Source organism: Aulonocara stuartgranti (genome assembly GCF_965226115.1).
Source record: "Aulonocara stuartgranti genome assembly, chromosome: 7".
NCBI classification, from domain to species: domain Eukaryota; kingdom Metazoa; phylum Chordata; class Actinopteri; order Cichliformes; family Cichlidae; genus Aulonocara; species Aulonocara stuartgranti.
Genome location: NC_138945.1, coordinates 18,660,001 through 18,672,605, shown reverse-complemented (window position 1 = coordinate 18,672,605; position 12,605 = coordinate 18,660,001). Strand labels below are relative to the sequence as shown.

The 12,605-nt window shown below is 43.3% G+C and overlaps 1 protein-coding gene and 1 long non-coding RNA gene across 14 annotated transcripts in view; one reads left to right on the top strand and one right to left on the bottom strand.

Moving 5' to 3' along the window:
- LOC309710603 overlaps window positions 1-1,424 on the bottom strand; it is a 61,885-nt gene extending 60,461 nt beyond the window's left edge. For both annotated transcript variants that reach the window (XR_014277763.1, XR_014277764.1), the window contains exon 1: window positions 898-1,424. This is a non-coding gene — a long non-coding RNA (uncharacterized lncRNA). The remainder of the gene's footprint in view (window positions 1-897) is intronic.
- Window positions 1,425-2,969: 1,545 nt separating this feature from the next.
- ntng2b (netrin g2b) overlaps window positions 2,970-12,605 on the top strand; it is a 74,812-nt gene continuing 65,176 nt past the window's right edge. For 8 of the 12 annotated variants that reach the window (XM_082539647.1, XM_082539646.1, XM_082539644.1 and 5 more), the window contains exons 1-2: window positions 2,974-3,778; window positions 5,081-5,839. In XM_082539647.1, coding sequence (XP_082395773.1) covers window positions 5,621-5,839 — 219 coding nt within the window. In that variant the 5' untranslated portion in view covers window positions 2,974-3,778; window positions 5,081-5,620. Of the gene's footprint in view, window positions 3,779-5,080; window positions 5,840-12,605 lie in introns of all 12 variants that reach the window. The other 4 variants (XM_082539641.1, XM_082539638.1, XM_082539639.1 and 1 more) reach the window with 4 other exon arrangements.

Here is a 12,605-nt window from a genome sequence, read left to right as displayed (position 1 = left end):
TAAATGTGTGGATCTAAAACATTATATCATGATATCACGTTGATGTTTGTGGTTTCCAGATGCACGGACCTTTAGGCTTATGCCAAATAAACCGTTTGCATATGTTAGAATGAATTATGAGGTACATCCCGATCTATCAAACAACACTCTGAGTGGAATAAGACCAAAGAAAAGTCACTAAATCACCTTAGTGGAGGGTTCTGTTTTGCTACATTTGGCACTGCTGTGCTGTGTAAAATATGGAGAAATGCTACGTGAGCTAAAAATGGCACCACAGCAAACCTGTCCCAACAGCAGTGTCTCTGTTTGAGATTTGAATATGTCACATCACAGTATTTGCCTCTGTTACACACCAGCTCCCCAAGTTTCACTGCTCTTGACATTTTTTGGCCTAATCTCCCAGTCCAGTTTCAACTTTCTTAAAGTCAGAGGCTTTTGGTTGCACTTCTGCTATCCACGGTCAGAGTGTTTCTGACCTGTAAACCCACTTGAATAAAAAATAAATAAACTACTGATGCTGGGTGTGACCACTCTTGAACTTTCACATCTTGCCAAGAAATAAACATTCTGAGCTTGGCAATCAGCGCTAGCAGGAGAAGCTGATAATCGCTTTCACTGATAAGCAAGTTGTTTATGTCTAACCCTGAAGATGACGTAACGAGTAAAGTAAGGGATTACTATTGCAAAATCGGTAATTAGATTACCGTTACTTTCCCGTAGGAACGCTGCGTTACTGCGTTACTAAAACCGTGATTTTTTTTGCGAGAATGTCTCATGACAGTGACGTAAGCAAGTGCGACGTTGGTGACAGCAGCTGTGTGCAGATCAACAATGGATAATATATCTAGTGCGGGAGAGAGTATGAGCGTGCAGCGTTTAAAGTGTGGAAGTACTGACCTTACTTTGAGTTTGATTCCATAAAAAGTGACAAAAACATTAGCGTCCATCGTGCGTGGGAAGAAAACTTCTTTTTACAGCGAAAAAAACCCCTAAACTTCCGAGCAAGCACCGAGTAGCTACGACGTGATGGGAAACTCACAGAGACACTCGCGCGGATTCTTCAACTGACCGCAGCACACCTGCACCAGGGTAACCCTCCGCCTACCCTGCTCCTGCTTTACAGGTGAAAATAGAGCAAAAGGACCGCTGAGTCTTTGACTTTATTTATTTTCTGCTGTGTTTTACTTGCATCTGTTTGAAAGACTGAGTGTAAACACAAAAAATATTTTATTTTATGTGCTGGAATGTGTAGAAAATAGGTTTAAATGTTAAACTAATTTATTCAAGTCAGAAAATGTTGCATATAATTAAATGTTTTGCTTGATGCATAAAGTTAAAAGATTAAAACTGATAAAACAAGTTAAAAAAAGAGACTTTTCCATTTGATTACATTTTGTATGATGGATTATGTAGAAAAAGTAGAATTGGGCTGAAAGATCTATCACTTTATCACCTCTTCAGGTTGTAAATCGTGTTTTTAAAAAGTAACTAAGTAACTAAGTAATTAATTACTTTTGAAAATAAGTAATCAGTAAAGAAACGGGATTACTTTTTTGGGGGAGTAATCAGTAATTAGTTACTGATTACTTTTTTCAAGTAACTTGACCAACACTGCCTAGGAATAACACGTTTTTAATAAGAGAAGCACGCTCAAAATTAGGTCAACAACAAAAAAAAGTCCTGACCACAACCCGATAAAACGCCTTTGTGATGATGTCTTGATGCATTCTCAATCATCCAGGAAAGTAAATCTCCAGAAAGTTGATTCTGTTCATCTTGACGTAGCGTTTTGTGGGAGAAACGTTTCGTCACTCATCCAAGTGACTTCTTCAGTCTCAGCTGACTGCAGGTTTCCCCAATCTTATAAACAGTACATTTGCATAATGACTGATCAAAGCCCCTCCTCGATTCAGAGATGGTCTTTCCCTTTTCACATAAATGACTTCCTTGACTCCGCGCTCAAACCAGCGTTCCTCCCTGTCCAGGATGTGTACATCCTCATCCTTGAAAGAGTGTCCACTGGCCTGTAGGTGTAAATAGACTGCAGTCCTGGCCTGATGAGGTGGCTCTTCTGTGTTGTGCCGTCCGTTTCGCCAGAGGTTGTTTGGTTTCCCCGATGTATAAATCCTGGCAATCCTCCTGGCACTTAACAGCGTACACTATGTTACTCTGTTTGTGTCGGAGGACCCGATCCTTGGGGTGGACCGATTTTTGGCGCAGCGTGTTTTGGGGTTTAAAAGCCACAGAGACTTGGTGTTTAGAAAAAACAAGGAAATACTTTTGATAATTAGTGTAGCACCATAGTTGTTCTTCACATTCTGATGATATTTTTTTTAGTCAACTTTCAAATGTTTTAAACTGCTTTGAAGAAAAAAAAACACATTGCTCCTTTAATGGATGCCATGCTGTGTAAGTGGGTGCACAGTTATGATTATGAGAACTGGATTCGTTTTGTTTCTGTACTGATGTGTTTTTTTTTCTATACTGTTGATTGACTCAAGTCTAACAGCATACATCAGGTGAAAGTCACACAACCTTGAGTCAAAAAAACACATTCACTGCTTGAAAAGTTAAAGAGTCTGTTTCACAGTAGGACCATGGACAGGACAAAAGCACTACACATCACTGCGCGGGCGCGCACACACGCGCAGCAGTGTAAGGAAACTAACTACATGTACCTCACGTTTATCAAAGTACTTCGATGCAGTGCACACAGGCACCACATGCTGCAGTTACTGCAGACACATGCAAAAGTCATCCTAATATCTTTGCAAAACATTAAAATTAAAATTGCTGTTACTGAACCTCACAAGTAAATTTAAGGCGATTTTGCGGTTCAGGAATAATGATAAATAATTCAACAAAGTGGGATAGGGTCACAACGTTCTCCGGCACTACAAGTCCCGTCAGGAGTAGTGCGGGAATACCTATTTTTGAAGGGAAGGGGGAGATTATTTTGAATAAACTGATAAACAGCGCGGGCAGAAGAATAGATGACGTTATCTTCACAAATCTGGACGGATAAGGTCGGAGGTAAAGGCTACGGTACCACCGGGACCCCCACCTCTCTCTCCGGCTGCTCCTTTAAAGCCGAGCGGAGTGCTGATCAGAGCTGACGGGGAACAGTTTGGAGCTGGAGCGGATAGGAGAAGTTGCACCGCCCCGGTTCAGGCAGCAGGGCTGGAGCAGATAAAAGCTCAGATAGTGATTGAAAGTGATGGTAAAAGGATTTAGCCCAGGCATTAACCGAGGGAGAGAGAGGGAGAGAGAGAGAGAGAGAGGAGGGAGGGAGATATTTTCCATAAAGCCTTTTTTTTCCTCCTCTCTTTCTTTCTGCCCTTGAGCATCCCGGGTAAACCCGAGCTTTGTAAAAGTGGGAAAAGGAAGTGGAGAGGAGGGGAAGAAGGGCGGGCACAAGCCTTTTTTTCACAAACTCAATATTTTATACTTTTGATACTCCTTGACGCTGGATTTCAGTCCTGTTTTCGCAGCCGTTTCCAGATCTAGGACACCGATCTACCGTGCGCAGCCATCTACGCTGTGATCAAAAAGTATCCGTCGGACGGCAAAAAAAGGGGAAAAAAAAGAAATAAAACAGAAAAAGAAACCAAACAAACAGCGAGCCGGCTGATAACGGGAGTACAGTGAGGACCGCGGCGGGGAACGAGTACACTGGATGGTAAAGGGGATTTTTTTTTTTTTTTTGGCCAAACAGGGGGGGTGGACGTGCACGCACTCCGAGCAAAGTGCTGACCTGCCCGACAGATGAATGTCAGAAGTAAGTGTTTTATCTGATTAACGCATTTCACAGCGGGATGCGTTTGTTGCGAAAGCTCTGCGAAGTCAGACAAGCACGGAGAGCTGCTGATGAGTTGTAGCCTCCACAATATCCGGAGCACTTCAGGATGTTCGGGGGGACTGGCAGCATAATTCATTCTGCTTTAGACAAACGCGCTGATGCATTCATTCTTGAGCGTGCATTATAGCCCGCACACATACATATATATGTAAAATTGGAGTGATGCTCCACGGAAGGATGCACTACTGTAGAAACTGACACACCCCTGCGAGACTGCCAGTGCCGGGCCGGGAAACAGCTTTGGCGACTTCACTTGACAAGTGAAGTAAGTCACCGGGTGTGCATGGGATAGGCTGTTTAAGCACCAGACTTCCTTTGGTGTGGGATGACGGGCGGATTATAAGCAGTGAGTCCACGCTGCAAAAAGGGGGGGGAAATCATCATGAGTAGCTATTCATTTACTCGGCCTAAAATGGAAACATAGTTAATACAAATAATATTAGTTTATTTATTTATATTAGCGAATAACTCAATTAGCAGTTTGTTTCTCCGGAACTTTATTATCACACCAGTTACTGATGTGCTGAAGCATAGCTGAATTTTGGATAGGCCCGAGGTTGATGAAGTATAAATGAAATGACACTACGCTGAAGAACGTTCTTGAACTAGACTGTGGATAAGTCACTCTTTATTTTTTGCACCATTTGCCGGGTCATAAAGTAAACAGATTATATTGGGCTATTAAATACCTCTTGCCGACGGATATTTCTTGCAGTGCAGTTATTACCATCTGTATAGTCCACTCTCTGTCGCCGGTATTGGAGAGAAAACAACTCTTACACACATACAAAAAAACACACACGCACAGGCGGCACCCGGCAGCAGCACGTGTTTTTACGCATAAGGTTATCCACGCGGTGTGGCGTTTTTTTTCTGTTCTTTCTTTTATTTTAACACTCAGATATTCGGGCTGTATGTAAAACAAACTCCTTGTAACTAACTGTTCGTGGCATATATTCACTTTAAATGTTTTCATAGTTTGGGGGCAGTTGTGATGTTTTCCAGAGTAAATCAGTGGGATTTGTTGCATTTTTAATCTGACACCGCGAATTAAAAGCTCAACGTTACTATAAAAATGACATTTCGAAGACGGGCACTTAAGTTTTATCGAGCATAGTCCTGTCAAATGCCACGTGTATTTATTTGCAGTGAAATTAAGAATGCGAAAAATTGCGGACACAGGTATTAACCTATTATTTATGCCCCCCATTTCACCTCCAGGACAATCGGAAGAGCTCAACAAATCTGAAATGTCCAATGGATACATCTGGAGACGCATCAACTTCTCCTCCATCCTCTCCAACTAGCTCCGCCGTTTCCCTGAAGGACACCGCTCTGTGAGACATGGATCCGCGCAAACATCTCCCACCCAACTCCCTGCAACACTATGGTTAGAGTGCATGCCGAGACTCCTCTCCGTAACATTATCCACCCCCACGCCCACTGCCCATCTTCCTCAGGAAATCAGCCATCAAAACAGTGAAGTGTCCTGCTTTCCTTTCCTCTTTGGGGCTGCCAATAACTGACGAGAAACGCTGAGAGAAAGCTGCCGATTCAGTGTTTCGTTTTGGGGAATTAATAAACCTGGAGGCAGGTGATGTCAATTTACCCTGACCTCTCCATTCCAAACACAGCAGTATGGTGGTAGGGATGTGCACTCGTTCCCTATGATTATCGCTCCATGCTCGTAACCTGTCCTCTGAGCTCCGTGGCCCCCTCACCCTGTGCCGGACCCCTCTCCAAATACCCCCCCAGCCTGCCATGCTCCTTCAGGCTGTGTTGCTGCTGCTGCTGCGCTGCTTGGCCTCCACTCTGGGCCAGTACGAACTGTGCAAATCCCTGGTGAGCACGGACGAGGGCTCGGTGTGGGAGCATTACGCCTGCCAGCCAAAACCTAGGTCCATGAAAGACTTTATGCGGATCAAGGTGGATCCGCCTGGGATCACATGTGGAAGGCCACCGGAGAGGTTCTGCACTCTGGTGAGTCCATGTCAGGGCTTGTATCATATATGTTTCACTTTTATTAGTGACTTTAAAATGTAGGATATCGTAATAATAATGTTTCAAAGTGGTAAAAAAAATAGTGACCAGGAACACATGGGCCACATGCACAGTAGCCTTGGTCTTGAATGAAATGCACCTAAAAGTGTTGAAATAAAAGTTGAAACTATTAGTTTGGAAATCACCAGCTCACAGGGCTGAAGCGTAAAAGAGTAATGACAGGCATTTCTAACTAATGTCAGAGCAGGATTCACACTGTAAAAGCCCCAGGGACCCGAAAGGAACGACACAAGTGCAATGACTGGGGACTGACCTAAAGGTGTTGTTTACATTAGTATGGACTTGCCAGCCCGGTGTCCGGTTTAATTTAGGGCTTCTAGAGGGGCTCGCATTTCCTGTGGTAAAATGCATACACTGGGACCTTAGTTCCAAGGACACTAAAGGGTGAGCTGCAGGAAAACTCGTTAAAATGTCTGCTACAGCAGTATTTAACACACTTTAGCCTGGAGGCTACTCCCAACTAATGTAGGTGTAATAATTAGAAATAAGGGTTATAAAATCGTACGAATGAAATTAAGCTTCCTCCCGCCTCTTCCGTGGAAAGTTTTATATCTGAGGTTTGACTCATGATTTGACTCACAGCACGTGTATGTATGTGTGTGTGTGTGTGTGTGTGTGTGTGTGTGTGTGTGTGTGTGTGTATTGAGTGCGTGTGTGAGACAAGTTCACCCTCTTGATGATCAGCCCTGCTGTCGCTGAGTGTCCACTCACTGGCAGGGCCAGTACCGGGGGTGCCAGACCCGTCTCAACAGCCCTGAGTCAATCTCACAACAAGTGTCTCCGCAGAGCGTTGGTCGGCCGACAACACATTATAAAATCATGTCATGCTGTTAATTAGGTGTTTATATTCTGAGTGACTGGAGACTTGTTAGTTGTTAAGACGATTTTGCAAACAGCCCTCCACTCTTGTCTGCCTCCCTTCCTCCCACATAGGCTGGCATTTGGGGGGTGGAGGGGTCATTTGACAGGAGCAGCAGAGGATACTGTGGTTTTCGGATACCTAATGGTTAATGATTTGTTTAACAGCGGAAACCACTGTTGTCTTGAGAGAAGCCTCTCATGTGACTTATCCTGAGAGGGGAGATGGACATAGCTAGTGGAAAGAGTGTGGCGGGGGGGGGAAAGAGAGAAGTCAGGAGAACTGCTCGCTGCCATAACGTATTGACGTCTGCCCCCTAATGGCCTCAGCCTGGAAACTTCTATAACTATGTTTCTGAGTGAGCAATGATGAAATATTGATGGACGCCTTAATGGGCTTCCTTACAAGGACTGGCCAGCGTCTCTCGTTCTCGGGGATCCAGAGTGGTGTTGCTTGGTAGATGAGACAGAAAGAGAAAGAGGAATGGAGGGCGGGACAGGAAGGAGTCTGGCCTTAGTCAGCAGTTTCACATCGGATTGGGTCTTTAGAGCAGAAAGTTCTTGTTCTTCTCAGGTCGTCGGTGGTTGTGGGGGGATTTAGAAGCAGCGCTCCCCTCTAAGTGCATTAGATGGGGATTTAGTGAGTGGGGAAGCTGTCAGGTAAAAGTTTACTTAAGAAGCAAGGGATGTCAGAACAGCGGGTTTAATTCTGTACCGTGACTATATTCTTGTCATCACTTTAAGTCCTCATTCTGATTTGTAATGACCCATGAAATCTGTTCATTTTCGCTACAGAATCACTGAGCACTGAGGTCAGGATGCGATCGTGGTTAGGGTTAGGCTTACAGGGCTTTAGTTAAGGGGTTAGGGTCTGGCGTGATGGTGTTTCCACATCACAAAACAATGACATCACAACAATGTGATTGGTCGCTTGCAATGCTGAACCTTAATTTTAATAATCCAGGAACAGCACCAACACGGGGATATCATATTGTGCTTCTTTCTGCTGCACATGCCAAACAGGTATTGGTTGAGTGATATTAGGATACAGATCATTTATTTTCAAGCAAGTGCTATATTTTTCTTCCCCCTCTTCCTCTTCCTCTTCCTCTTTCTCCCCTCCCACCCTTCCAGATTTGGCAGCTTTACAGAAAAGCCAGTTTCTTATCTAATTGGTGTACATTTACATTCACTCATTCAGCAGTCCCACAAGTCAAGAGAAAGTCAGGGCACTCTGGAAAAAAAAAGAAAAAGCATCACCCAAAGCGCAGAGCTGCTCACTCTTAATAAGACTACAGACATACTGCGGAAGATGTAAAATAATTTTCCCCCCTCCACTTCTCTCACTCTACGACTGCTATGTAGCAGTCGTAGTAAAAGAACAAAAGCTGGGGGAGAATTTACTTTTGGGGTTTTGATGTGGAGGTATGCTGTAGCTCCGTCCACCCCCTCCCGCTCACATTGGTTTACAGTAGTTTTTTTTTGCTCCCTCCATCTCCACAGGGATGCATTTTTTCTACTCTATTTATCTCTCTTGTTCCCTGGGAATGCAGCATCCTTTCTCCTTTGCCAAACAGGCCAGCATGTTGGCTTCTTTCAACATGACGGGCTTCCAAGCACTTTGACAAAGATGCTACTGTCACTAGTGCTGTGTTAGGAGCTTCAGTAGTCTCTTTGTAGCTTCTCTGTACGGCAGCTGCTATGGAGTTGTAGCTTGCAGTCGAGGGGCGATGGTCTAAGGAGATTTGAGGCAGCACGGTGTACTGGTGGATAGGTAATAATGAAGAAGAAGTAATAATGATCCAAGCTTAGCTAAGCAGATAGATGAAATCAACACTAAATGCACACGGTGTTGATATATATTAAAAAAAAAATGTAGCATTCAAAGAGGTCTCACCGTACTGTTGTTTGTTATTTTGTCTCTCGGTTTTGAACCAAAACCTTCAATCAACGCTCTCCCTCGGGGCGGAGAACATAGAGCAGCTGAATGCAAATGGGTAGCGTGCATGTGTACTGGAATGTACAGTGAACCAGCAGGGCTGCATGAAACGTGCACGAGTTGGCCAACAGTGCACACTAGTATGTCTAAGAAAGACACACACAAAAAACATGCGCGCACAGACGCACACACACCTTCCTGTTTCAAAACACATTTGCCCATTTTAGAAGGTAGAAATCTGCCAGCTCTAAAAATAGACATGATAAGAGAGAGAAGCCGCGCAGCAGCGGAAAGGGAGCATGCAGGAAGGGGAGGAAGATGGCAGCTGGTAGCGTGGATCAGTGCATCCCAGACTGGGCCTATGGCCATACTTCATACTCCCTGCCCAGTGTAGCCATGCCAGGCCCGGCTGGCTTGCCCTGCCCAGCAGCGGGACTTCAAGGCTGCGCAAAAGGGCCACCCACATCCAGCAGTGGGCCATCGTCAGTCAGCCTCCCTGGGGGTGAAAGATAGCTCAGGTGGCCACTGTCCTAATAATACACCCATGGAGGTGAATTTGGGCACAGCATGAGCAGCTTTGACAGCGCAGGGGCATAATTATCGAAGGGAAAAGAGAGAGAGAAGAGAGCGGACAGCTAAAGAGAATGACAGAGTGTGACTATACAAACAAGGCAGGAGGGGGAGGGTGCGGTGATGTAATGGCATGGCTTGCTTCCCCCATTAGGACACAGTTGAAAGTGATCAGAGAGTGTTTAGATGTGTTGGCAGAACGGGAGGATAGTTATAAGTGAGATTTATCCCTGACTGAGGTGAAACTAAGAGGGATTGGCTGCAGGGCTTAGACAGTCTGAGGTGAACTTAGCAAAACACCTTGTTTAACCTATCAGGATGTGTGGAGAGGAGTAATGCTTAGTACTGAGGGATGTGTTGAGTGGGGATACTACTACGAATGCAAGAAGCTTTCATGTATCCGTCCAGTGTACAAGAGATTGAGTGGCAACAGTGTAAGGAGGATCCTTTAAAAGTCTGGGTTAGAAAATTCAAACAAGGGCAAGGATGCAGCATCCTGCAGCTGTCCAAACGCTTCAGTGTATCAGAATCTATCAGAACAGACAGAGAAAATACAGATATCCCCTGGAACAGCCTATTGACAAGTACTTGGTATGATTTCCTTTGATTTGAAGAGTTTTTGGCCCCCCGGCTCTCACTACAATCCACATGTTCTTACACTAAGGCAAAGCACCCCCCCCCCCCCCCCCCCCCCCCCCAAAAAAAACAAAACAAATAGTTTGATGTCAACTTTCTAAAAGCCTTTAAAATCAAAAGCAACCCTCCACTCTCCTGCATCGCTTTCCCGCACTTGCACACGAGCATACTTCCTGTGCTAACTTTCAGGATGACTTGAGGTGCATATAAGAAGTTTTCAGATTAAGGTTTTCAGTGAAGCTGTGAACACGGATCATCTTGGTTTACCAAAAAATCTATAAGGGAGAAGTAGTGACTAAAGTGTTTTCAAAAGCAAAGATTGAAAGTATGAGGACGCCCAGGCTTACAAATACCAGAGTTTGACATTTATTTCTCTTAGCGCAGCTCCTCAGTTCAAAAAGTGTGCAGAAGAAAAAGATGCACAGTTCTGCTCAAAAAGATTAAAAAAAAAAAACAGACATTTTTTAAATCTGGCTGATGTCCCCTTCAAGGCAGTCTTCTTGGGTAGCAGTTCACTGTTTTCTATTTTTAGATCACTCCAGTGTGTCAAAAAGGTTGTCTTTAAAGTCACAGGACATAGGACTGGTGGTGAGCAAACTTTATGTTACTGCTGCCTAAAAGATTTGATGGAAGGATGGCACATGCAGTTCAGGTCGCTTCTGCCTAATGTTCTCTGTCAGATGCCTACATTAGTCTTGACAGTCTGACTCTCGGGGTTGACTTCACAAAGAACGACCCATGAATTTTTAAAAAAACATAACATCAACAACAGCAACGAGTTCCAGGAAGTGATTTAAATATAGCAACAAGGAAGCAGTGCAGATGTGCACAAGAAGAAGGAGGGATAAGCCAACTTTAAATTAGGTGTAAAAGTCAGTTTAAAGGACTTAAAGGTACAGTTTGTAAAATTCGACCACCAGTTGTCAGTAGATTTCAATTCAAGTGTATCATTCTAGCTACAGTGGCTGCTGTAGGACAAACATGTTTTAGGCAAGCAAGCGAGATAAGAAACATTTAATTTTGATTCCATCCCATAACAGATAGATTCACTATATTACTGTTTGTGTAAAAAAACAATTTTTCTAAACATTATATTTTAAAAATGGATATGTGTCAATTAAATACTTTGCTATATTTTCAGTTTTTACCCTCAAGTCTTCTCGAAAACTCTGGCTGCTTTTCATCTGTAGAACCGAGATAGCAAAGTAAGTTCAGACTTGATCTGAGTTTTTTGCATTCTGGCTATGCTGTCAGGCTGTTTACCTCACAAAGTTTACTTGTCAATATCGTGGGTGAAAACATCCATGTCTATTTACCCTGGAAGAGAAGAAGAAACTTTGTGAAAGCAGTCCAATACTCTCCAATGACATTGATATTGAGGTGAGGGGTGAGGATGTCTTGAATTTTATGCTGGTAAGCGGTGCTGTTTTTGCTGCGCTAATGAAACTTTGTTGGACTCAGACACTTAGAGAACGAATTCTCATAAAAGATGAGAAATTATTCAAACTGTGCATCGGAGTGAGAGTGTGATTCTTAGGACACTCAAGCCTAACGTTTGCTGGTTTAATGTTAGCTTATAACCAGCTGTTGTTGTTTAGTTGGCGCGTTGTCATCTGTCCAGAAATAGCAGGGTTGCATGTCCAATTTTAATGTGTAATTAAAATTTTCCTCCACTTTTTGGCATACTACAAATGTGGCCGATCTCTAGCCACAGACATAAAACACAATCAGACAGAATTGCATTTTCTATATCAGCCTCTGTAGTTTGTTGCCCCATCATCTACAATACAATGTATTTTTAATGGATTCATTCTCAGTTCCTAACAAAGCATACAAGTGCAAGTACAATATTATCTTTGTCTTTTAAACAAAATCTACAAACAACTGTCTGCATCTTTAAAATAAAACTTCATGCAGCTTAAGAGGGATCCGAGAAAGAAGCGGGGACCTACCTCAAGTGATCCGTCAGTGTCAGTTGCAGTGGGCCAAAGATTGTAAAGCTGTCATGACAAAATACTTGGAGGTGTGACATAAAAGCTTGCCACACTTCTATATCCCACCCCTCATCCCCACTTGAGGTTAGCCACCATTAGCATAACCGGTGCGCCAACTCTCAACTCATAGCTGTCAGTGTAGGCAAGTTAGACATGATCAGAGATGGTCAGTAACGCGTTACAAGTAACTTTTTTTTACAGCGAAAAAATCTCCCTAAACTTCCAAGCAAGCACCGAGTGCGCAACGACATAATGGGAAATTCACAGAGAAACTCGCGGATTCTTCAACTGACCACGGCACACCTGCACCAGGGTAAACCTCCGCCTACCGCAGTCCTGCTTTACAGGTGAAAATAGAGCAATAGGACCGCTAGTCTTTGACTTTATTTATTTTCTGCTGTGTTTTACTTGCATCTATTTGAAAGAGTGAGTGTAAACACAAAAAATATTTTATTTTATGTGCTGGAATGTGTAGAAAATAGGTTTAAATGTTAAACTAATTTATTCAAGTCAGACAATGTTGCATATAATTAAATTTTTGCTTGATGCATAAAGTTAAAAGATTAAAACTGATAAAACAAGTTAAAAAAAAAGAGACTTTTCCATTTGATTACATTTTGTATGATGGATTATGTAGAAAAAGTAGAATTGGGCTGAAAGATCTATCGCTTTATCACCTATTCAGGTT